General features: G+C 46.3%; 1 protein-coding gene across 1 annotated transcript in view; it reads left to right on the forward strand.

The window, feature by feature from the left end:
• The window catches only part of LOC126068887 (cAMP-dependent protein kinase catalytic subunit PRKX-like), an 84,855-nt gene that overhangs the window by 20,654 nt on the left and 37,976 nt on the right, over nucleotides 1-26,225 (forward strand). The window contains exon 4 of the mRNA XM_049871572.1: nucleotides 20,498-20,666. Within this exon, the coding sequence (XP_049727529.1) occupies nucleotides 20,498-20,666 (169 nt within the window). The remainder of the gene's footprint in view (nucleotides 1-20,497; nucleotides 20,667-26,225) is intronic.

A 26,225-nucleotide genomic window follows, 5' to 3' on the forward strand; every position in this document is an offset into this window, starting at 1 on the left:
AGCAGATTGCCAGGTCTTTCTCCTGCAGAGCCTCTAGGTGGGTTTCAAGGGCCAATGTTTCGCTTAACCATTACGCCACTGGGGCTCCTTTGAAACATTTCATTTCGATGCAGATTGTAGGGTGTTGTTCTGGAGTGCCGGGGCTCAGAGCAGAGAGGTATGGAAGAACTAGATTCATGACTTGGGCAGAGCTGTTAAGAAACCCTGATCTTTTCTGTATTCAACCTATAGCACGCACAGTTAGCACCGCCTAACTTTGTGAATTCCTGGGGCAGTGGTGGCTCAGTGGTAGAATTCTCACCCTCCACGCAGGAGACCCTGGTTCAATTCCCAGCCAGTGCACTTCATGGGCAGTCACCATCCTTCTGTCAGTCGAGGATTGTGTGTTGCTGTGATGCTGAACAGGTTTCAGTGGAACTTCTAGACTAAGACTAGGAAGAAAGGCCTGGCAATCCACTTCCAAAAATCAGCCAGTGAAAACCCTACGGAGTGCAGTTCTACTCTGACACACGTGGGGTCACCAGGAGTTGGAGTCAACCTGAAGGCAACGTATTTATTTATTATTTATGACCAACTATTTTATAGGGGGCATTGAAAAAAAATTTTTTTTTTTTTAATTGGTGGCTCAGTCGTAAAATTCTCCCCTTCCATTCTAGAGACCTGGGTTCGAGCCCCAGCTAGTGCCCCTCACGTGCAGCCACCACCCGTCTGTCCGTGGAGGTTTACGTGTTGCTGCGTTGCTGAACAGATTTCAGCGTAGCTTCCAGACTGAGATGGGCTAGGAAGAAAGGCCTGGCAATCTCCTTCTGAAAATCAGCCAGTGAAAACGCTATGGATCACAACGGTTCCATCCAAAACCGATCATGGGGATGGCATAGGACCTGGCAGGGTTTTGTTCATTGTGCGTGGTGTCGCCATGAGTCGGAGTGACTGGATAGTAGCTGACCACAACAATTTTGCTGTCTAATAGGCTGGTGGAAACCCTGGTGGTGTAGTGGTTAAGTGCTAAGGCTGCTAACCAAGAGGCTAGCAGTTCAAATCCTCCAGGCGCCTCTTGGAAACTCTATGGGGCAGTTCTACTCTGTCCTATAGGGTAGCTATGAGTTGGAATCTCGACTCAACAGCAGTGGGTTTGGTTTTTTTTTGTTGGTTTAATAGGCTGGCGTGTTCTGTCATCTGTGACTTTTTCACACTTTTGCCGAGCTGCGCCTTGTTGTTTTAAGTTTCGTCCACACAGCTGGTGTTGTTTCAGCTCCAGGTCCTCCTCCCTGTAACCAACACCCTCAGCTGGTCTGGGTTCTCTAGAGAACAAGCCTCAGAAATGCAAGCACAGAAAACCAGACGGCACCACCTGCCCCAGAAATGAGCCCTTAGAAGCAGCAGATTTAACGGCGGCAGCAGCGTCGTGAGAGCTGGGGGCTCTGCTTCCTTTAAGGGAAAAGAAAAGGAATGGCAAAATCAAAGCTGCTTGTTTTGAGTGCCAAAGGGTCACTTAGGACTTGGTATTTATTGGCGTGGGGATTGAATTGGAATAACATGGGTGGTGTAAACAGGTAATGTTTTCCGGCTGCTAACCAAAAGGTTGGAGGTTCAGGTCCACCCAGAGGTGCCTCGGAAGAAAGGCCAGGTGATCTACTTCTGAAAAATCCCCCGTTGAAAACCCTATGGAGTACAGTTCCACCCTACACACACATGGGGTCACTGTGAGTTGGGAGTTGACCCCAAGGCAACTGGTTTGGTTTTCAGTAAAACGCTCATGCCTAAGACGATCCTGATTTCATATCTGAGCTGCTCATGATTGCTTAAGGGTGCTTCCTGTCTCCAGTGAGTCTTCAAAAAAAGGAAGCACGGTTTTACTTTACACGAGTCAGTCTCAGTTGTTTTTATGTTGTTTTGCTTTGTTTTTAATCTTACTCTCTATCACTCATCCCTGAAGTTGTCAGTTCGTTTGCAGTTTGCATTTTTTTCTCTCAAACATGGAAAGTCACATCACAACCTAGGTTTGGAGTAACTTTCCGAAGGCACTAGTTATTCTAGGCCACAAATAGTTAACACATACCATGGTCCAGGGCCCTGTGCCAATGATTAGAGGGCAATAAAAAGATACACAGAACATAGTTTGTATTTTCACTGAGGTTAGTCATAGAGGTAACTGTAAGAACAGGCTGAATACTGTCGTCGTTGTTAGGTGCTGTCAAGTCGGTTCCGACTCATAGCGACCCCATGTACAACAGAACGAAACACTGCCCGGTCCTGCGCCATCCTCGCACTCGTTGCTATGCTTGAGCCCATTGTTGCAGCCACTGTGTCAGTCCACCTCATTGAAGCTCTTCCTCTTTTCCGCTGATGCTCTACTTTACCAGGCACGATGTCCTTCTCCAGGGAAGTACGTGAGATGATGTCTCGTCATCCTTGCTTCCAAGGAACAATCTTGCTGTACTTCTTCCAAGAGGCTGAATATAGGTACTGAGAAAGAAACAGACAAACCAGTTGCTGTCTAGTTGGTTTTCACTCATGGCATCGCTGTGTGTTACAGGCTAGACCTGCCACCATGCTGCTTGGCTGCTAAATGAAAGGTTGGTGGTTTGAACCCACCCGGTGGCTCTGTGGGGGGAAGACCTGGCAATGTGCTGCTGTAAAGATCCCAGCCTAGGAAGCCCTATGGGGCCGCTGTACTCGGTCACATGGGGGCGCCACGAGTCGGAATGGACTCGACGACAAAACGCCGTGAGCAGTGAGCATGGTGTAGGATGCATGGTGGGGAGGGGAGCTTCTTCGGTCTCAGGGAACAGGAGTCTGAATTCCTTAGCAAAAGAGGGAGTTTCTTGGCAGCTGCGTGAAAGACAGCTGCGGGGCTCAGCGTGGGGGCTAAGTGGACAGATACTGCTGGAAAGGAGGTCTCCTCTCTCCGTGGAACTCCCCGCCACCAATCCCTGGCATGGCTCTGGGCTGCAGTTGGTGCTAGTTGCCATCAAGTCAGCACCGACCCATGGCAACCCCCGTGTGTGTGTCAGAGTAAAACTGTGCTCCATACGGTTTTCGGTGGCTGAGTTTTTGGAAGCAGATTGCCAGGCCTTTCTTCCGAGGCACTTCTAAGTGAACTCAAACCTCCAACCTTTCGGTTAGCAGCACCGCCCAGGGACTCCTGCATAGCATTAACCGCGGTGCAGTCGAGTCGATTCCAACTCATGGCGACCGTATAGGACAGAGTAGAACTGCTCCGTAGGGTTTCCAAGGAGTGCCTGGTAGATTCAAACTGTCGACCTTTTGGTTAGCAGCCAAGCTCTTAAGCACTCCGCCACCGGGGCTGCTATATAAGATTAAAAAAAAAATTTAGAGAGACCATATTCCACTTTTTTTTTTTTACCAAAGTGCATGTAAGCTTCGATTGTAAACTGTCTCTGACTACCCATAGGGTACTAGGAGAGATGGCTTCAGTTAACCGAAAAACCAGTTACCGTCGGCCATCGGGTTGATTCTGACTCATGGTGACCCCACGTGTGATGAGTAGTACTGCTCCACAGGGGCTTTAAGAGCAAGCTTTGGCCAAATTTTCTGCACCTGAACTCTATCTTCAGGACTTATCACCTGTTGTTGTTGGTAGGTGCCATCATGTTGGCTCTGACTCATAGCAACCCTATGGATAACAGAATGAAATCGTTGTTATGCTTCAGCCCATTGTTGCAGCCACTGTGTCAGTCCATCTCGTTGAGGGTCTTCCTCTCTTTTGCTGACCCTCTACTTTACCAAGCATGATGTCCTTTTCCAGGGACTGGTCCCTCCTGATGACATGTCCAAAGTATGTGAGACAAAGTCCAATCATTCTCAATTTTAAGGAACATCCTGGATGTATTTCTTCCAAGAGTGGATGGTAGAACTCGAAAGCTGTGTTATCCAATACGGTAAGCCACGTGTTGTTGTGTGCTACGGAGTCAATTCTGACTCATAGCGAACCGTGTTACAGAGTAGAACTGCCCCATAGAGTTTTCTAGGCTGTAATCTATACAGAACACATGGCCAGGTCTTTCTCCGGTGCCATGGGTTGACAACCAACAACGTCCTCTTGTTTAGCAGCCTAGCACTTAACCGTCGCACCATCAGGGCTTCTTATGGTAACCGCCGACCACATGAAATAAAATCAGTTGCTTAGTTTCAGTAGCTGCATTTCAAATTGTCGGTAGATGGGTGTAGCTTGAGGTTAGCGTATTGAATACACAGAGGGCGAGCATTTCTGTCATCCTGGAAGGTTCTAGTGGACATGCTGCATTAAAAGCAGTGGTTTTCCGTTTTACATCCCACTTTGGTGAGTGGCATCTGGGGTCTTAAAAGTTAGCAAGCGGCCATCTAAGATGCATCAATAAGTCTCAATCCAGCTGGAGTAATGGAGAATGAAGAACACCAAACACACAAGGTAATTATGAACCCAGGAGACAGAAAGGGCCACATAAGCCAGAGACTCCTTCAGCCTGAGACCAGGACAACTAGATGGTGCCCGGCTAGAACCCATGACTGCCCTGACCGGGAACACGACAGAGAATCCCTGAGGGAGCAGGAGAGCAGTGAGATGCAGACCTCAAATTCTAGTAAAAAGACCAGACTTAATGGTCTCAGTGAGACTGGAGGGACCCCAGAGGCCATGGTCCAGGACTCTCTGTTAGCCTACAACTAAAACCATTCTCGAAGCCAACTCTTCAAACAGGGATTGGAGTGGACTATAAGACAGAAAATGATACTGGTAAGGAGTGAGCTTCTTGGCTCAAGCAGACACACGAGACTATGTGGGCAGGTCCTGTCTGGAAACTAGATGAGAAGGCAGAGGGGGACAGGAGCTGGCGGAATGGACACGGGAAATACAGGGTGGAGAGAAGGTGTGTGCGGTCACATTGTAGGGAGAGCAGCTAGGGTCACATAACAGTGTGTGTATAAGTTTTTGTATGAGAAACTGACTTGAATTGTAAACTTTCTCTTAAAGCACAATAAAGAAAAAAGAAAAGTATAGAATGCAGTGGTTTTCACCTCCCCCGAGGGGACAGTGGGGGCTGCCTGGAGACATTTTTAAGGGTGTTGCCAGTGGTTGGTACTCGACTACTAACCGAAAGATTGGTGGTTCAAACCCACTCATTGGTGCTGTGGAAGTAAGGCCTGGCAATCAACCGCTGTTAAAATTGTTGTTTTGGGTGCCGTTGAGTCAATTCTGACTCATCGCAGCCCTATAAGACAGGGGAGAACTGCTCCGTAGGGTTTTCTTGGCTGTAATCTTTATTTTTTTTAGATTTAATAAACCTTTATTATTCTGTAGATTGAATTAGCATTCTGCAAGGAGGGTCATCATTTTTAATAACATGAAAACAACCTCATCTAGATAGACAGGTAATTTCCTTCCTTACCTTGTAAAGGTTGTACTTCTTCAAAAAGTTTCGTTTCCAAAGTGACTGTGTGTGTCAGAGGAGAGTAGAAGTAGGGGACAGACCCCTCAGGAGTGAGTAAGACACAAACAGTCCAGCTCTGGACTTTTTTCTTTTTTCCCCTAATAAATAGCCTTGGGTCAGTAATAGGATCTTAGGTATTTCTGTACACTTCAAGTGTTTTTATGCTTCGTATCTTTTCAGGTCTTGTTGTTAGTTGCTGTTGAGCTAGTTCTGACTCGTGGAGACTGTATGTTTTACAACAAAACGTTGCCTGATCCTGTACCATCTTCACAGTCACTGGGTACGCTTGAGTCCGTTCATGTGTCTGTTGTTTCAATCCATCTCATTAAGGATTTCCCTCATTTTCCAGACGTGATTTCCTTTTTTAGGAATTGGTCTTTCCTGATGCCCTGACCAATGTAAGACATTCTGTTTTTTTTTTTTTATTGTACTTTAGATGAAGGTTTTCACAGCAAACTAGTTTCCCGTTAAACGGTTAGTACACATACTGTTCTATGACGTTGGTTAACAACCCCACAACATGTCAGCACTCTCCCTTCTTGACTTTGGGTTCCCTATTACCAGCTTTCCTGTCCCCTCCTGCCTGCTTGTCCTTGACCCTGGGTTGGTGTGTCTATTTAGTCTCATTTTGTTTTATGGGTCTGTATCATCTTTGGCTGAATTTTTTTATTTTTATTATTATTATTTTTTAATCATCTTTGGCTGAAGGGTGAACCTCAGGAGTGACTTTAGTACTGAATTAAAAGGGTGTCCAGGGGCCATACTCCTGGGCTTTCTCCAGTCTCTGTCAGCCCAGCAAGTCTGGTCTTTCTTTTGGAATTAGAATTTTGTTCTACGTTTTTCTCCAGCTCTGTCCAGGACCCACTATTGTGATCCTTGTCAGCGCAGTCAGTGGTGGTAGCCGGCCACCATCTAGTTGTACTGGACTCAGTCTGGTAGGGGCCGTGGTAGATGTGGTCTCTTAGTCCTTTGGGGTAATCGTTCCCTTGTATCTTTGGTTTTCTTCATTCTCCCTTGCTCCTGAAGGGGTGAGACCAGTGGAGTATCCTAGATGGCCGCTCACAGGCTTTTGAGACCCCAGACGCTACTCACCACAGTAGAATGTAGAACATATAAACTATGTTATGCCAATTGAGCTAGATGTTCCCAGAGACCATGGTCTCCATTGGCTGTAATCTTTATGGGAGCAGATTGCCAGGTCTTTCTCCCTTGGAGCTGCTGGGTGGGTTGTAACTGCAGACTTTTCGGTTAGCAGCCAAATGCTTAACCATTGACCCGCCAGGGCTAGTGAACTAAGACAGCTGGTAAGCCAGAAACCCAGAAACACTGACAGAGACTCCCACTGCCCCCCCGCCAAAAAAAAAATAACAGGAGTAGAACCAAGTTTCTGTGACCACAGTTCCAATATCTAGTCTCTATTCGTCATTGCTTGAACGCCCTTTACCCATAGCTGTTGAGCTGACTTCGACACATAGTAACCCTATAGGACAGAGGGCAGGAGTGCTGTTTTGCCAAATTTAATGAAAGCACCACTGGATCGAATGGGCCATCCCTGGGCGGCTTACACCATTTGTGCTGACTACAAACCTAAAGGCCTAAAGGGTGGTGGAGTTTCAGTTCACCCAGCGGCACCACGGAACAAAGGCCTGGCCATCTGCTTCCGTAAAGATCACATCCAAGAAAACCGTATGGGGCAGTTCTGCTCTCTAACACATCGGGTCACAGTGAGTTGAAATTGACTCTATAGCAGTGGATTTGGTTTTTTTGTTTTGGAGATGTTTCTGGTTGTCATAACAGGGTTGAGGTGCTACTGGCATCTAGTGGGTGGAGACCAGGGATGCTGCTAACACCCTACAGTGCACAGGATGGCCCCCACCACAGAGAATGACTAGGGGGTGGAGACCAGGGATGCTGCTCAACACCCTACAGGTCACATGATGGCCCCTACCACAGAGAATGACTAGGGGGTGGAGACCAGGGATGCTGCTAACACCCTACAGTGCACAGGACAGCCCCACCACAGAGGATGACCAGGGGGTAGAGACCAGGGATGCTGCTCAACACCCTACAGTGCACAGGACGGCCCCACCACAGAGAGTGACCAGGATGTGGAGACCAGGGATGCTGCTCAACACCCTAAATGCACAGGACGGCCCCCACCACAGAGAATGACCAGGATGTGGAGACCAGGGATGCTGCGAAACACCCTATAGTGCACAGGACGGCCCCACCACAGGGAATGACTAGGGGATGGAGACCGGGGTGCTGCTAACACCCTACACTGCACAGGACAGCCCCCACCGCAGAGAATGACTAGGGGGTGGAGACCAGGGATGCTGCTCAACACCCTACAGGTCACAGGATGGCCCCACCACAGAGAATGACTAGGGGGTGGAGACCAGGGATGCTGCTCAACACCCTACAGGTCACAGGACGGCCCACCACAGAGAATGACTAGGGGGTGGAGACCAGGGATGCTGCTCAACACCCTACAGTGCACAGGACGGCCCACCACAGAGAATGACTAGTGGGTGGAGACCAGGGATGCTGCTCAATACCCTACAGTGCATAGGACAGCCCCTACCACAGAGAATGACTAGGGGGTGGAGACCAGGGATGCTGCTCAACACCGTACAGTGCACAGGACGGCCCCACCACAGAGAATGACCAGGGGGTGGAGACCAGGGATGCTGCTCAGTGCCCTACAGTGCACAGGACGGCCCCACCACAGAGAATGACTAGTGGGTGGAGACCAGGGATGCTGCTCAACACCCTACAGGTCACATGATGGCCCCCACCACAGAGAATGACTAGGGGGTGGAGACCAGGGATGCTGCTCAACACCCTACAGTGCACAGGACGGCCCCACCACAGAGAGTGACCAGGATGTGGAGACCAGGGATGCTGTTCAACACCCTAAATGCACAGGATGGCCCCCACCACAGAGAATGACCAGGGGGTGGAGACCAGGGATCCTGCTCAACACCGTAAATGCACAGGACGGCCCCATCACAGAGGATGACCCTGCCCCAAATGTTAATAGTGCCCAAGTTAAGAAACCCTCTTCTAAAGGGTCAAGCACTAGGCTGCTCAGGTAAAGGTCAGCTGTCTGAATCCACCAGCGGCTCCAATGGAGAGAGACCTGGCTGTCTGCTTCCCTAAGGATTACAGCCTTGGAAACTGTGTGGGGCACTTCTGTTCTGTCACGTGGGGTCGCTATGAGTTGGCATTGACTCTTTGGCAGCGCGTGTAAAGGGTAATACATTTTTGTAAGTTTTTTTTGAGGGGGGATGTGGCAAGATAGCGGTTGGGGAAGTATTGAGCTGGGTTTTTAACCTGGTTTGTGTTATGAACATTTGAGGGCAGCGTTTGTTTTTCTTGGGGAAGACCCACCCAGGTGGGATCCTAAAGTACAGATCTTGTGCTTATATGAGTACTGAAAGGGAGCCAGAAATTTCAAGGGTTTTACTTGTATCAGGTCTGTTACTGTCGGGGAGGAGGAAGTGGTGGGAATTTCCTCTGGTTTTCTTTTTCTTTTGTGCTTATACCTTTTCTGTGGTTTTTTTTAATGTGAAAAATAACATGTATATATTTAATATTTTATTGTGTTTTAGGGGAAAGTTTACACAGCAAATTAAGTCCCCCTTTCATAATTTTTATCCAAAGTGTTCCGTTACAGTTGTTACAGCCTGTCAGCATTCTCCTTATTTCCATTGTTTGTTCTGTTTCCACTGAACTAGCTTCCCTGCCTCTCCTTGCCTTCCCGTCTTTGCTTGTGTTTTTTTAATTTTTGTTTTTGAATATGAAAAATAATAAAAATTATTATTATTATTTTTTGAATATGGGATAGTATAATTCAAAACACTGCAAATAGGGGGCGCTATAGTTCGAAAATAGTGGTTCTATTTTTATGCTTTAAAATTAAATGAAATAAGATCGAATGTTGTATGACTCAGCAAAACTTTAAAGGAGATTTTTTTTCTTAACTTTTTGTGTACCTTACATGAAGGTTTACAGAGCAAACTAGCTTCCCATTAAACAATTAATACACTTATTGTTTTGTGACATTGATTAACAACCCCATGACTTGTCAACACTCGCCCCTTCTTGACCTTAGGCTCCCCATCACCAGCTTTCCTGTCCCCTCCTGCCTTCTCGTCCTTGCCCCAGGGCTGGTGTGCCCCTTTAGTCTCGTTTTTGTTTTATGGGCCTGTCTAATCTTTGGTTGAAGGGTGAACCTCAGGAGTGACCTCATTACTGAGCTATAAGAGTGTCTGGGGGCCATACTCTCAGGGTTTCTCCAGTCTCTGTCAAACCAGTAAGTCTGGTCTTTTTTTGTGCGTGTGAGTTAGAATTTTATTCTGTTTTTCTCTACCTCTGTGCCCAATCCACTATTGTGATCCCTGTCAGAGCAGTCAGTGGTGTGCTGGACTCAGTCTGGTAGAGGCCATGGCAGTGTGGTCATAAGTCCTTTGGACTCATTTTTCCCTTGTGTCTTTGGTTTTCTTCATTTTACCTTGCTCCAGATGGGGTGAGACCAGGAGGGTATCTTAGATGGCCGCTCACAGGCTTTTAAGGCCCCAGACACTTCAAAAAGGAAAAAAAAAAAAGCTGCCTAGACTAGTGAACTCACTGGCTTTATCCTGTACCAACAGTGCTTCGCTGAGCTGGGTCCAGTTTACTCAGCTTCTTTTTTTTTTTTTTTTAATAACTTATTCTATTATTATTTTTTGTTGTTGAAAATATACACAGCAAAAACATATACCAGATCAATTTTGTACATGTGGTATTCAGTGACTGGGTACATTCTTCAGGTTGTGCATCCATTCCCACTACTCAGCTTATTTTTAAAGCAAATATTCCAAGTTTTTTTTTTTTAAACAGCCTTCGTAAGATTACCCAAAGCCCATGTTCTTCTGTAATTTTGTTGAGTTGTATTTATGTACCGCAAGGGTCATGCTTTTAAAACTGTTCAATTGCGTGGTTTACAGTATATTCACAAAGTTAGCACACATTAAGCAAAAAAGCATTTTAAAGGTTTTTTTTTCCCCCTGTAAACAGAAGGCTCATTATGCTGGTTTGCAGCAATAGTTTTAAATAACTGACTTTTCGAAGTAGAACTGCCTGTTTTAGAAAAGTGTTAAAGTTTCATATACTGTAGTTACAATCTTTTCTCTGATGCTTCCACGTACACGAGAGGGGAAACATCAAGGAAAAGAACTGAATTTAGCAACGATGTATTCATAGATTATGATATAATTATTTTGAGATAATTTTTTAGCTTAACAATTTAATATAAACAATTTTTGAATAGATAAAACATTGCCTTATTTACGAATAAAAAAGTTATGCAATAAAACACATCCCTAGTTTTGACCCCCATCTACTCAGAACCTGCCTTCCCCGCCCCCAACCCTGATACCCTCTTTAATTCGACTTCTTCGTGGTACCCCAAACTTCCTTTCTTCGTTTGGAAGGAAATACGAAAACAGACAGGGAGTGTCTGCCTTGAGCATTACGCTCTTTTAAGAACTATATGGGAACAAATTGACAATAGCAACTCAAAAGGTCAGGTAGGAACCTTAGGCGGCAGTGAGTTTATGTTAATGGGGGAGGAACAACTCAGAAAAGGAGGGTGAGAATGGCTGCACAACTCCAAGAATGTAATCAGTGTCACTAAACGATACGTGTGGAAACTGTCGAATTGGTATATGTTTTGCTGTGTATATCCTTAACAACAGCGACAACAACAACAATGTATTAGAAAAAAATCAGAGGAAATTGACTTTTTAATTTTTTTTTAATTTTTGTTGTACTTTAAGCGAAAGTTTACAAATCAAGTCGGATTCTCATACAAAAATTCATAAACACCTTGTGATATACTCCTAATTGCTCTCCCCCTAATGAAACAGCACATTCCTTCCCTTAACTTTTTAAATTTTTTAAAAATATCACTGCACGAAAGTATATATAACAAAATTTTTGCCATTTTAACCATTAAAAAATAATTTATTTTCTTCTTTTTTTTGTTGTTGAGAATATACATAGCCTAACATACACCAGTTCAACAGTTTCTACATGTACAGTTCGGTGACATTGCTTACATTTTTCAAGTTGTACAACTATCCTCACCCTCATTTTCCAAATTGTTCTTTCGCTGCTAACGTAACTTCACTGCCCCCCTAAATTTCCTATCTAATCTTTTCACTTTGTTTTGTCAGTTTGATCACATGGACAGAGCTTAAAAGAGCACAGTGCTCAAGGCAGACATTCTTTACTAGTTAAGCTAAACTATCGTTTGGTTTAAAGAAGACTTTAGGAGATATTTTTGATTGAAATTATAAGATTTAAAGATTATCCCAGGGTAGTAGTTTCAGGGGTTTATCCAGCCTCAGTGGCTCCAGAAAGTATGAATTCCATTTGAAATTGAAATTCTGTTCTACATTTTCCCCCCTTTTGGTCAGAATTCTTCTATAGAATCTTTGAAATGTTCAGTAATGATCTCACGGCAAAGAAGCGTACAACTCAGTGACATTTATTACATTCACTATGTTGTACAACAAGGAGCCCTGTGAGGCAGTGGTTAAGTGCTTGGCTGCTAGCCGAAAGGTCGGCGGTTCAAACCACCAGTAGCTCTGTGGGAGAAAGATGAGGCAGTCTGCTTCAGTAAACGCTTAGAAGCCCAATGGGGCAGTTCTACTCTGTCCTACAGGGTCGCTATGAGTTGGTATCGACTTGATGGTGGTGAGTATATTGTTCTACCACCACTGACCATTTCCAAAATTTTTTATCCCCCCCAAGCAGAAACCAAATACCCCTTCAGCAGTAACTTCCATTTCCTCCCCACCCCCAGCCCCCAAGCATAACCAAACCTGTTGCCTTTGAGTCAATTCCAACTCATAGTGACCCTATAAGACAGAGTAGAACTGCCCAGTAGGGTTTCCAAGGAACAGCGGGTAGATTCGAACTGCCGACCTTTAGTTTAGCGGCTGAGCTCTTAACCACTGTGCCATCTCGATGGTTTTGTTTATCTTAGATTTTTTTCAACAGCTGAGGCCCTTCAGTATTTTTCCTTTTTGAATCTGACTTAGTTCACTCAGTGTCATGTTTCCAAGGTTCATCATACGTCAGGACTTCACTTCTCTCGATAAATACCAACAAAAAACCCAGTGCCGTCGAGTCAATTCCAACTCATAGCGTCCCTATGGGACAGAGTAGAACTGACCCACAGAGTTTCCAAGGAGTGCCTGGCGGATTCAAACTGCTGACCGTTTGGTTAGCAGCCATAGCACTTAACCACTACGCCGCCAGGGTTTCTCTTGATGGCCACGTAATATTCCATTGTATGGATGGACCACGTGTTGTCTATCCACTCATCTGTTCATGAACCCCTGGGTGGTCTACCTTTTGGCTGCTGTGAGTAGTTTTCCTGTGAACATTGGTGTACAGATATCTGTTTGAGTCCCTGCTTTCAGTTTTTTTGGGTATGTACCTAGAAGAAGACTGGCTGCTCATGTGGCAATTCCAAGTTGCACTTTTTGAGGAACCACCAGACTGTTTCAAACACGACCTTTGGCTCCCATGTCTGACGTGACCGTCCAGTTCGTTGGGACAGTCAGAATACACCATTCTGTGGTGATTTGATTTTAACCCTAAACCTAATCCTCAATCTAACTCTAAAACTAATACAAACCTAATGCTAACCCTAAGTCTAATAGTAAAAACCCATTGTTGTTGAGTCGATTCCGACTCATTGTGACTCTATAAGACAGAGGACAGCTGCCCCGTAGAGTTTCCAAGGAGTGGCTGGTGGATTTGAACTGTTGACCTCTTGGTTAGCAGCTGTAGCACTTAACCACTACACCACCAGAGTTGTAAACCTATCCCTAACTCCTAAACCTAATAGCCCTAAATGTAACCCTAACCCTAACCCTAAACCTAACTAATTTCTTCTGTAAACGTTTATCTAAAGCACAGTGAAAAAAAAAAATCCGAGGCAAAGCTCTGCCTAGATGCCGTTGTCCCTGATGGAATACATGTTACCCAGTTGCAACATCAATTGTTGGATAAAAACACCTGTTAGCTCACTCTCCTCAAAAGCCTTTTCCTGCTTTTTCTCTGTTTGGGATGATTTCTCATAATTTTACTAACATGATACAGCCTTGTTGTGTTGTTGTTGGGTGCTGTCAAGTAGATTTTGACTCTTGGTGACCCCAAGTGACAGAATAGAACTGCCCCATAGGGTTTTCTGGGTGTAACCTTTATGAAAGCAGATAGCCAGCTCTTTCTTTCGAGGTACCACTGGGTGCGTTCTAACCGTCAACCTTTTGGTTAGCAGCTGAGCACGTAACAGCTTACACCACCAATGAAAGTTTGATGAGAACATACTTTAAAAATTTACTATGGCTCAACGTTTGCCTCATCGCTTCTTGAACAACAGCTTCTTTTCTTCATTCCGTAGATCACTTTCTACTCCTGACCTACTAAAATATTCACAATTGGAAACTTTCAGTTAAAAGCCAAAGTTGTTTATCACCTCCCCACCTTCTCCCCAGGAAACTAGTAGATTTGTTTATTTTCTTGACAGTGTGGGAATTTTAATTTACAGAAAATGATAGCAAGAATGGATTGCTCAGACATAACTGTTTTTCATGTTGCCTTGTGCCATCAATGGTGTTCCAAAGTCTACCAAAGGATAGGAAAGAAAAGGAAGTCCATCGTGTTGTGGTCTTCCGGACATCTTTTCTTTCCTCAAGCCATCTTTGATTTCCTCTTTCTTTTGATTCCTGGGTGGTGCAAAAGGTTTGCACTCGGCTGCTATTCGAAAGGTTGGAGGTTCCAGTCCACCTGGAGGTGCCTCAGAAGAAAGGCCTGGTGACCTCCTTCTATAAAGGTCACAGCCAAGAAAACCCCATGGAGCACAGTTGTACTCTGTAGCGTACGGGTGCCCTGTGAGTCGGAATGGACTCGACAACAGCAGGCTTTTTCCCTTAGGGAAAATGCTATTCCTGCATCCAGGGACCCCTACTAGTTGGTCGTCTTTCCTCCTCCCTCGTCAGCGTTATCCCTTGAGCAGGCAGTGATGGAAGAGACAACAACCATTTTTTTTTTTTTATTATTGTGCTTTAAGTGAAAGTTTACAAGTCAAGTCGGTATAAAAAATTTATAAACACTCTCATATAAAAATCTTATAAACACCTTGGTATATACTCCTAACTGCTCTCCCCCTAATCAGACAGCACAGTCCTTCCCTCCACTATCTCTTTTCCTGCCCATTCCACCAGCTTCTAACCCCCTCCACCCTCTCATCTCCCCTTCAGGCAGGAGATGCCAACACAGTCTCAAGTGTCCACCTGATCCAAGAAGCTCACTCCTCACCACCATCCCTCTCCATCCCATTGTCCAGTCCAATCCCTGTCTGAAGAGTTGGCTTCGGGAATGGTTCCTGTCCTGGGCTAACAGAAGGTCTGGGAGCTATGACCACCGGGGTCCTTCCAGTCTCAGTCAGACCATTAAATCTGGTCTGTTTATGAGAATTTGGGGTCTGCATCCCACTGCTCTCCTGCTCCCTCAGGGCTTCTCTGTTGTGTTCCCTGTCAGGGCCGTCATCGGTTGTGGCCGGGCACCATCTAGTTCTTCTCGTCTCAGGATGATGTAGTCTCTGGTTTATGGGGCCCTTTCTGTCTCTTGAGCTCATAATTACCCTGTGACAATGGCCATTTTTTAAGCTGCCTGTGTGCCGAACATCCAGGCTCTCAAACATACAGACTTTTTTTCCAGCTCTCACTTGACCTTTCCATTTGGGTCTTTTGAGTTATATTTGGGGGATGAGGACAAGAGCCCTGGTGACACAGTGGTTAAGAGCTGGGCTGCAAACCGAAAGGTCAGTAGTTTGAATCCACCAGCCACTCCCTGGAAACCCTGTAGGGCAGTTCTACTATAGAGTCGATGTGAGTCAGAATCTACTCACTGGCAACGGGTTTGGTTTTTGGGGGAGGCAAGAGTTTGGAGGAGTAGTAAAAACAGAGATTACAGGGATACTTTGAATAGCCCGCCACCTTCTAGAGCCCAGGACTGTTACTCTAATTTAATCCCACCTAGGTAGGTGGGTGAGAGGCAACTTTATCCACATACAGTAGTAAAGGAGGGGGGTCATATAGAGTAGAGGTAAAAAAACAAAAAGATAGTTGCCATCACATTGACCCCAGCACATGGCGACCCCAGGCATGTCAGAGTAGAACTGCACTCCACAGGGTTTTCAATGGCTGATTTTTTGGAAGTAGATCACCTGGCCTTTATTCTGAGTCCCCTCTGGGTGAACTCGAACCTCCAGCCTTTCAGTTAGTAGGCGAACGTGTTAACCATTTGCATCACGCAGGGACTTCCAGGGTGCAGATAGAGGGGATAAAATGCATTGTGCTGTGTACGTACGTTGCAGCTCTGCTTGGGTATGAGCAAAAACCGAGTGAATGCTTTATTTTTTATCCTCGTGTATTTTTTTTTTTTAACAATATTTTATTGTGCTTTCGGTGAAGGTTTACACAGCAGTTTAGGTTCCCCATTCAGCAATTTCTACACAAATTGTTCAGCGACATTGGTTACATCCTTCACAATGTGCAAATGTTCTCAATTCCGTTTGGGTGTTCCGTTTCCATTAATCAAGTTTCCCTGCCTTCTTACCTTCTCATCTTTATTTTAAAGTAATTGTTGACCATTTGGTCTCATACAGGTGGTTTTTTAAAGGACCAAAGTACTTATGGGTAATATTCATTATTTTTTGAGCCAATTTGTAATTTAGCTACAAGGTGACCTCAGGGAATAGTTTCAGTCAAGATTTGAAGAGTATCTCAAGGCAATAGCCTTGCCGAGATCTCCAGTCTCAAACAACCCAGCAGGTCTTTTTTTTTTTTTAAAAAAAAAAAAGAAATTTGAGATTTTTTTCTCCATCTGTCAGGGTCTATCTTTTGTGGCCTTGAGATCAGAATGGTTGGTAGTGGTAGTCAGGCACTATCTAGTTCTTTTGGTGTCAGTATAGACGAGGCTGCAGTTCATGTAGACTATTTGTCCTGTAAACTTGTTTCTTTTGTTGTTGTTGTTGTTGTTGTTGTATTTTGTTCTCTCACAGTTTAGGAGGCTAGAAGTCCGAATTCAGGGCGCCAGATTCAGGGGAAGGCTTTCTTTCTCTGTCAGCTATGGGGGAAGGTCCTTGTCATTAATCTTCCCCTGGTCTAGGAGCTTCTCAGCACAAGGAACCTGGGTCCAAAGGACATGCTCTGCTCCTGGCTCTTCTTTCTTGGTGGTAACGAGGTCCCCCTGTCTCTCTGCTTGCTTCTCTCTTTTGTGTCTCAAAAAAGATTGATTTAAGATACAACCAAATCTTGTAGGTTGAGTTCTGCCTCATTAACAAAACTGTCTCTAATCCTGCCTCATTAACATTGTAGAAGCAGGATTTAGAATGTATGGGAAAATCACATCAGACGACAAAATGGTGGGCAAGCACACAATACTGGGAATCATGGCTAGTCAAGCTGACAAACATTTTTGGTGCACACAATTCAATTCAGAACACCATGTGACAAAGTAGAACTTTCCCATAGGGTTTTCTAGGCTGTACTGAATCAACTCAATGGCACTGGGTTTGGTTTTTGGTTTACTCTTTATGGGAGCAGATTGCCAGGCCTTGCTTCTGCAGTACTACTGGGTGGGTTCAGACCACCAACTTTTACATTAGTATTTGAGTGAAGACCATTTACCTCACCCAGAGACCCAGATCACTTACACATATGTATATATTTTGCTATTCTGTAGACCATTTTGCGGTGGTACCCTTATATAAAAGAACTCTTTTGACCCTTTATAACTTTTTGGGGTTAGATTTTATTCTTCTCTTTCTCCAGGTGGGGCTGATAGGTCATTGGGCTAAAGGATCCAAAGCCACAGGATAAAAGCAAAACATCTTCCTTTAGCAACAATTTTAATCTACTTGGAAACCACATCTGCTAATCTTTTTTTTTTTTTTAGTAATGTAGATTGCAAAATTCACATAGAAAGTTTTCAGGTGGAATTTGAGGCTTCAAATAATGACAGAATACTAGAATTGTATTCCCAGGTCTCCACTTTTCAGGTACTAAGAGCACTTTCATGGGAGAGAAGAGAACCCCTGATGTTTCAAAATAGTTAGAATCAACTTTGTAGGTCTGGGGGCGGGGGAGAATGAGCCATTCAGATGCAAATTGATCAAGATATTTCTTTTCTAGAACACCTAAAAACACGTTGCCATCAAGTCAGTTCAGACTCATAGCGACCTCATGTGTGACAGCATAGAACTGCTCCATAGGGTCTTCTTGGCTGTAATTTTTATGGAAGCATATTGCCAGGCCCTTTTCTTTTGTGGTGCTGCTGGGTGGGTTCAAACTGCCAACCTTTTTTTTTTGGCTTTATCAAACAGACTTTTATTCTCTCACAGTCTGGGAGACTACAAGTCCGAGTTCAGGGCTCCGGCTCCAAGGGAAGGCTTTCTGTCTCTTTTGGCTCTGGAGGAGGGTCCTTGTCATCAATCTTCCCCTGGCCTAGGAGCTTCTCAGCACAGGGACCCCAGGACCAAAGGATGCTCACTGCTCCTGGTTCTTCTTTCCTGACCACCAGCCTTTTAGGTTAGTAGTCGACTGCAAACTGATTGCATCACTCAGGGACCTTTCTAGAACACAGGGATCAAAAATAGCCCAAATTTTCAAGAAGGACGGGAAATACTAACTTTGTTGAAGGTCATTATTTCTGCGTTGTTTTCTCTATTGTTACTTTAATCTTGCACACCCTTCAGATTCCGGATAAAGCTCCGTCCTTGATCCTCATCACCCCACTGGGAAGCCTGTTCCCTTTCCTCTCTGCTCATACGGCACGTCCTGCCTGCACCGAAGGTTCTGAAATGCAGGAGCCAGACGATGCCTGTGGGTGACTGATCGCCAAGTAGTGAAGCTGTGAGTGTGTGTGTTCTCTGCAAGTGACCAGACGTGTGCAGTCCTGAGCTTCATGTTGAGCAGCTCGGGATGTGGTGAAGGTGTGAGGAGCCACACATCTGTACCAGGCTGTGGATAGGGAGCCAAACGGAGAATAAGCAAACCAAACCATTTGCCATTAGTTGACCCTGATTCATGGCACCTCCATGTGGGTCAGAGCGGAACTGTGCTCCATAAGAGTTTTCAGTGGCCAATCTTTCTGAAGTAGATTGCCAGGCCTTTCTTCTGAGGTGCCTCTGAGCGGACTCAAACCTCCAGCCTTTCAGTTAGCAGCCAAGTGTGTTAACCATTTGCACCGTCCAGGGACTCCATGGCATGTAGCCATCACCACTATCCATTTTCAAATGTCTTTCATCACCCCAAAGAGGAGCTCTGTCCCCTCGGCAGTAACTCCCGTTCCCCCTCCCCCAGCCCCTGGTAACCACGAATAAACTTTGACGTCTGTGTGTCATGGATTGAATTGTGTCCCCTAAAAATATGTGTATCAATCTGGCTAGGCCATGATTCCCAGTGTTGTGTGATTGTCCACCATTTTGTCATCTGTCGTGATTTTTCTGTGTCTTGTAAATCCTAACCTCTATGATGTTAATGAAGTGAGATTGGCAGCATTTATGCTAATGAGATCTACAAGATTAGATTGTGTCTTAAGCCAATCTCTTTTGAGATATAAAGGAGAGAAGCGAGCAGAGAGACGTGGGGACCTCATACCACCAAGAAAGAAGCACCAGGAGCAGAGCGCATCCATTGGATCCTGGGTCCCTGTGCTGAGAAGCTCCTAGACCAGGGAAAGATTGATGACAAGGACCTTTCCCCAGAGCCGCCAGGGAGAGAAAGCCTCCTCCTGGAGCTGGCGCCCTGACTTTGGACTTCTAGCCTCTTAAATTGTGAGAGAATAAACTTCTGTTTGTTAAAGCCATCCGCTTGTGATATTTCAGTTATTTCAGTTACAGCAGGACTAGGTGACTAAGACGCCGTGCATTTGCTTATTCTAGACACTTCATGTAAGTGGGATCATGCAGTCTTTGTCCTTTAGTGTCTGACTTCCCATCACGTTTGCCAGGTTCATCCATGTCGTGGCATGTTTTAGGACTTCGATTCTCTTTTTGACTGAATAATATTCCCTTGTAGGTAGTCGCACCTCTTGTTTATCCATTCACCTGTTGGTGGACATTTGGGTTGCTCCCACCTTTTGGCTGTTTTGAAAAGTTCTGCAGTGGACATTTTTGTACGTGTGTCTGTTTATGCCCCAGCTTTCATTTCCCTTGGGCGTGTACCGAGAGTGGGATTGCCGGGTTATATTGTAGTTCTTTGTTTAAGTTTTTGAGCAACTGCCAAAAGTTGTGTTTTCAAGCCGCCTCTTCTCTTTGGAGGTGTGTGAGAAAATGCTTCAGCTTTGTTGTTCAAGCCGAGTAAGGAATGTGTTCAACACACACACAAACTCGTGAACACCTTGATGTAAACATCAGCTCCTTTCAACTCTTGACCATTGGTCGTGTGTCTGTGGCGTGTGTGTGAGTGTGTTTGTGGTGTGTGCTGTGTGTGTATGTGTGTGGTGTGTGTATATGTGGTGTGTGTGCATGTAATATGTGTGTAGTCTGTGTGTGCATATGTTGTGTGGTTTGTGTTTGTGGTGTGTGGAGTGTGTTTGTGGTGTGTGTATATTTGATGTGTGTAACATTTGGATGTAATATGTGTGTGCCTGTGGGGTGTGGGTGTGATTGTATATGAGTGTGTTTGAGTGTGTGGTGGTGTGTATGTGAGTGTGTGTTTGGTGAGTTTGTGAGTGTGTGTCAGAGTGTATGAGAGTGTGTGGTGTGTGATGTGAGTTTATGTGTGTGTAGGGGGTGTATATGAGTGTGGTGTGTGTGTGTGTATGTGACTGTGTGTTCGTGTGAGACATCCGTCCAGTTGAAGCCTCCACGTGAGTGTCCGTCGTTCTGTGAACACAGCCCCTGTGCACACTGGGTGTGACCCTGAGCTGCCATTCCCCACAGCCCCGTCCTGACCTCACTGTCCCGTCCCCGTCCTGATGGCTGTCCTTGCTCCCCACAGGCACAGGCACGTTTGGGCGGGTGCACCTGGTGCGGGAGAAGACGGCCAAGCGTTTCTTCGCGCTCAAGGTGATGAGTATCCCTGATGTCATCCGCCTGAAGCAGGAGCAACATGTGCAGAACGAGAAGTCGGTCCTGGAGGAGGTCAACCACCCCTTCCTCGTCAGGCTGTGAGTCCCCCGGGGTCCCCTGCCTCCTCTCCTTCCCCCTCCCCTCTGTCCGCCTCCTCCTCCTGCATGGCGGTGTTATGGGTTGAATTGTGTCCTCCAAAATGGGTGTTGGAGCCCTAACCCCTGTACCTGTGAACGATCCCTGGGAGGCACAGATGGTGAATGCAGTGAGCTACTAACCAAAAGGCTGGCAATTCAAGTCTACCCAGAAGCGCCTCAGAAGAAAGGCCTGGCAGGCTGCTCCCGAAAGGTCATAGCCATGAAAACCCTATGGAGCCCAGTTCTACTGTGACACACACAGGGTCCCCATGAGTCGGAACTGACTTGATGGCAACTAGTGGGTAGTGGGTAGTTCAAACAGTTACTGTGCTAGCCTGCTAACTGAAAGGTTGGTGATCTGGGGCCACCCAGAAGTGCCTCAAGAAGAAGGTCCCGGCGATCTGCTTCCCAGAGATGACAGCCATGAAAACCCGATGGAGCGCGGGTCCACTCTGCATGTGTGGGGTCGCCGTGAATAGGAGTCAACTCCAAGGCGCCTAACAACATCCAGCACCACAGAACCTGTGGATGTGATCTTGTTTGGGAATTGGGTTTGTTAAGTTAGTGAAATCCTGTCAGTGTAGGGTGGGTCCTAAACCTAATCACTTCTGAGATATAAAAAGGGCAGAGACACACAGGGGAAGACGGACATCACCTGAAGATGGAACTCCAATGATTGCTCATTATTAGGAGCTAAAAAAGATGGGACCGTTGTGATCCACAGGGTTTTCGTTGGCTGATGTTCAGAAGTAGATCTCCAGGCCTTTCTTCCTAGTCTCTCTTAGTCTGTAAGCTCGGTTGAAGCCTGTTCAGCATCACAGCAGCATCCAAGCCTCCACTGACAGGCGGGTGTTGGCTGCACAGGAGGTGTACTGGCCGGGAATTGAACCCAGATCTGCTGCACGGGAGGCGAGAATTCTACCACCGAACCACCACTCTAGTTAGTCCTGTTGTGTGAAGTAAAATAGCCATTTGGAGAGAGGAATTGATATCACTAAGGTTTAAATTTTTTCTTTTTTTCTTAAGCAGATGTGGACTCCTTTGTAGTATTGCCATCATATTCTCACATGATTTAGGTGCAAAGTCTTGCTTTTACCAAATACTGGAAGTCCCAAACTTAAGAAAACAGGGTGTGTCCTAAATGGTGTTTCTTAAGTTAATTTTCCCGAGTGTGTTTTCCTATAGAAGCACAATGGGCTGAGCAGTAGATCCCTGTTGGTCCCCAAAAACCAAGCGGTGTAGCTATCACACGTTGTTGTTGTGTGTCTTTGAGTTGATTCTGACACATAGTGACCCTACAGGACAGGGTAGAACTGTGCCGTCATAGGGTTTTCTAGGCTGTAGTCTTTACGGGACCAGATAGGCACTTCTTGCGTGGTGCCACTGGGTATCCAACCTTTCAGATGGCACCCAAGAGCTTAACCATTGCTCCACCAGGGCTCCTGGAGTGAAATCAGGAGAACGCAAAAGAGAACCAGACACAATTGGTGCTGAAAACAAAGCCCTGCAACACTGTTCTTCAGAAGGAAAAAGCTTCCAGAAAGGATAAGAAGCAAGGGGTCCTTTCCAGGACTGTGGTTGGCAGGGGCACTTCCTAGTCCAACTTCGCCTTGCACATCTTTTCGAGGATGCGGAGGCGTGCCTTGGGTCTCGTTGGGGTGAGGTTGTTGGGTATGGGTGGCACGGAAGCTGAATCTCGAAAGAGGACTTCCTGCTCTTTGCATTCTACCCCTCCCCCGCCAGGGTAGGAGAAGTGGAATTCTCGCCTTTCCTGCGGGAGACCCGGGTTCGATTCCCGGCCAATGCACCTCGTGTGCAGCCCCCACCTGTCTGTCAGTGGAAGCTTGCATGTTGCTGTGATGCTGAACAGGTTTCGGTGGAGCCTCCAGACTAAGACTAGGAAGAAAGGCCTGGAGATGGACGTCCAAAACTCAGCCATTGAAAACCCTATGGGTTATGTTGTTCTCCCTTTTTGAAAACTTTTTTGCAACATTGGTTACTAAGCACTGCCTCTTAGATTTATCCAACCACCCATGGATGGAATTGCAACTTTACCTGGAAGCCATGTGACAAGAACTGCCGTCTCTGACCTCTTGATGCTGTCTAAGACTCACCTGGTCTCCACTCTTGTGAGGAACTTACCTACTCCATTCACTGTCTAAAGAGCCCTGGGGGTGCAATGGTTAACTGCTCGACTGCTAACCAAAAGGGGGACGGTTTGCACCCACCGGCCACTCTGGGAGAAAGACCTGGCAGTCTGCTCCCGTGAAGATAACAGCCTAGGAGACTCAGTGGGGCAGGTTTACTATGTCACATGGGGTGGCTATGAGTTGGAATTGACTAGATGGTATCCAGTGACCCCCACCCTGTCCCATCCCTCTTCTAATCTCCCACAATTGTTAATTATCTTGGTGCCCCTGAAGGGTGAAGTTATGCAGCGTTATAACAAGGTGATACGTTGTTGCACAGGAACGTTTTGGTGATACATCTCTTTCAAGTGCTTAGGAAGGATCTCCACAGATTATTATCCTGGTCTTGGGTCTGTGATAAGGTCCCTGGGTGGGGCAAATGGTTTGCCATTGACTACTAAACCTGGTGGCGTGGTTAAGTGCTACGGCTGCTAACCAAAGGGTTGGCAGTTCAAATCTGCCAGGCGCTCCTTGGAAACTCTACGGGGCAGTTCTACTCTGTCCTCTAGGGTCCCTATGAGTCGGAATCGACTCGACGGCACTGGGTTTGGTTTGGTTCTGGGTACTAACCTGAAGGTTGGTGGTTCGAATCCACAGAGCCGCGCCAGGGAAGAAAGGCAGGGCAATCTGCTTCTGTAAAGACTACGACCTAGGAAGCCCTTTGGAGGAATTCTACCCCGTAACAGATGGGGTGGTCATGCACTGGAATCAACTCCATGGCAGCGGTCTATGGAGGCAGCTATGAGATTTGTCCGTGGACTGGATTGCACACTACTTGATTAGGACTGTGTGTGGGTGTGTGTGTGCATGTGTGCACGGACATGTGTATTTAAGCTGCAGGGAACTCCAAAACGGTTGCCGTGGAGTCGAGTCTGACTCATAGTGACCCCATACGTGTGCTCCATCGGGGTTTCTTTCTTTCTCTTTTGAACATTTTATTGTGGTTTAGGTGAAAGTTTACGGAGCAAATTAGTTTCTGTTCGATAGTTTATACACAGCGCGTTTCTGGACTTTGGCGCAAACCCCTGAATGTGTCAACACTCTCCCCTCTTCCTCCCTGGGTTCCCTGTGACTGTTCACCCAGCTTACCTGCCCCTACCGTCCTTCTGAAGTTGCTTTTGGGTCTCGTCCATCGGGTTTTCAGTGGCTGATTATCCAGAAGTAGACAGCCAGGCCTTTCTTCTGAGGCATCTCTGGGTGGACTGGAACTTCCAAGCTTTCCGTTAGCGGCCGAGCACGTTAACCATTTGCAATTCCCAGGGAGTCCCCGAAGGGAGATAGGGCTGTGCCCATTGCCCTGTCTTTCCAACCAAATTCTCAGCTCGAGAAAACAGCAGTGCTGTTGCCCGGACACAGCTCTAGCCATTTGGGGTCTTTTTGAGAGTGCAGGGCTGTCCCCAAATCCCAGAACACCAGGCCTTTTCTGATGAGCACTTGCTAAATTGTCCATCCACCTTGGCTCTGCAGAAATCTAGAATGTCAACACCCTACACAGAGGTATATTGTAAAAGTTCATCACTACGTTATGACTCGGGGCTTAGAACATGTTTTTCTAGCACAACGATGGAGTGGTTACTGGGTCCCTAAGGTCATCCACAGAAGCACAGCTTGACTGTTATGCCTCGGAAATACAAATAGTCCCTGACTTACGATGTATTCAAGTTATGACCAAACTTGCTTACGACCATCCTTTTTTTTTTTTTTGATACATCTTATCGTTAGTCATACGTACAACATGCAGCATTGCAGCGTGTAATTTGCTCATGTTATCGTTCTCAGATGTTCACTCTCAGGTGTTCAATCTTATAACTGACTATTCAAAACTCTGCTGTCTAGCAGGCTATGTCCTGGTTTACAAGGAAGTCCGTGTCAGGGGTCGTGATGGATGGAAATTTGGACAACATTCAGCCCTAACGACACAGGACAGTGGAACGGCATCTGTGCTCGGCAGAAGTTACAACTCCGACTTCACTGTTAGGATGGTGATGCTGACTTCGTTGTACCCCAGACCTATAAACCAAAACCAAACCCGTTGCCTCTGAGTCAATTCTGACTCATAGCGACCCTGTAGGACAGAGCAGAGCTACTACCCCACAGGGGTTCCCAGGAGTGGCTGGTGGATTCCAACTGCTGACCTTTTGGTTAGTAGCCGGGCCCTTAACCACCATACCACCGAGGCCACAGACCATACCTAGAGGGTGATCGTATTCAGCATTTTGTACAGCAGGAAGCATCAGTTAATTTGAAATGAGGTATTGGATTTATGTCAGAGCAGACCGAGGACAGAGCCTTCAGAACGAAACCCCGTGGCAAGTCAGGGAGTGCCTCTGCTCTGCATTTAGAGTGGGAGATTCCAGGAACAAATACCTTTCCATACTTCTTATCACTCAAAGCAGAAACACAGGGCATTTGGCCCCAGTGCAGGGACTCTCGGCTCAACTCAGAGATCATGACAGAGGGAATGTCAGTATCTGGGTAGTGTAACTGGAGAACGTTTCTCCAGAAAACAACCGCAACGAAAAGAACGTTCTTCCTGCCTGCACTCTGCAGTGCTTTAAGCTTTGACGCCACAAATTCTGAGCTTGCAGAGCTGTAGGAAACAAGTGGGGGAGACGGAGTGACAGCCTTCAGGGAGCTGAGAGAGTCCACACCAGGAAGGAATACGGCAGCAGGTACCCGGTCAGGGCCCCTGGGCCCCTGGTCTGCAGAGCAGGAAGACGGCAGCAGGGTGGCGCAGGGAGGTGGTCCTGCAGTCTTACCTCAGACATCTAGAGCTGCTTTAACGCCATCGCCACGGGGGGGTGGTGTTATTGTTTTGATTTTTTTCTTAGTTGTACTTTAGATGAAGGTTTACAGAACAAACTAGCTTCTCATCAGTTAGTACACACATTGTTCTATGACTTTGGTTAACAACCCCACGGCATGTCAACATTCTCCCTTCTCAACCCTGGGTTCCCTATTACGAGCTTTCCTGTCCCCTCCTGCCTTCCAGTCCCTGCCCCTGGGCTGGTGTGCCCCTTTAGTCTAGTTTTGTTTTATGGGACTGTTCAATCTTTGGCTGAAGGGTGAACCTCAGGAGTGGCCTCATTGCTGAGCTGAAAGGGTGTTAGGGGCTGTACTGTCAGGGTTTCTCCAGTCTCTGTCAGGCCAGCAAGTCTGGTCTTTCTTTTTGAGTTAGAGTTTTGTTCTACATTTTTCTCCAGCTCTGTCCATGACCCTCTATTGTGATCCCTGTCAGAGCAAGGGGGGTAGTTTTAAAGAATAGAAATTTATTTCCTCACAGCTCAGGAGGCTACAAGTCTCAATGCAGGGCGTCGGCTCTAGGGGAAGG

The sequence above is a fragment of the Elephas maximus genome, chromosome X (genome assembly GCF_024166365.1).
Source record: "Elephas maximus indicus isolate mEleMax1 chromosome X, mEleMax1 primary haplotype, whole genome shotgun sequence".
NCBI lineage: Eukaryota > Metazoa > Chordata > Mammalia > Proboscidea > Elephantidae > Elephas > Elephas maximus.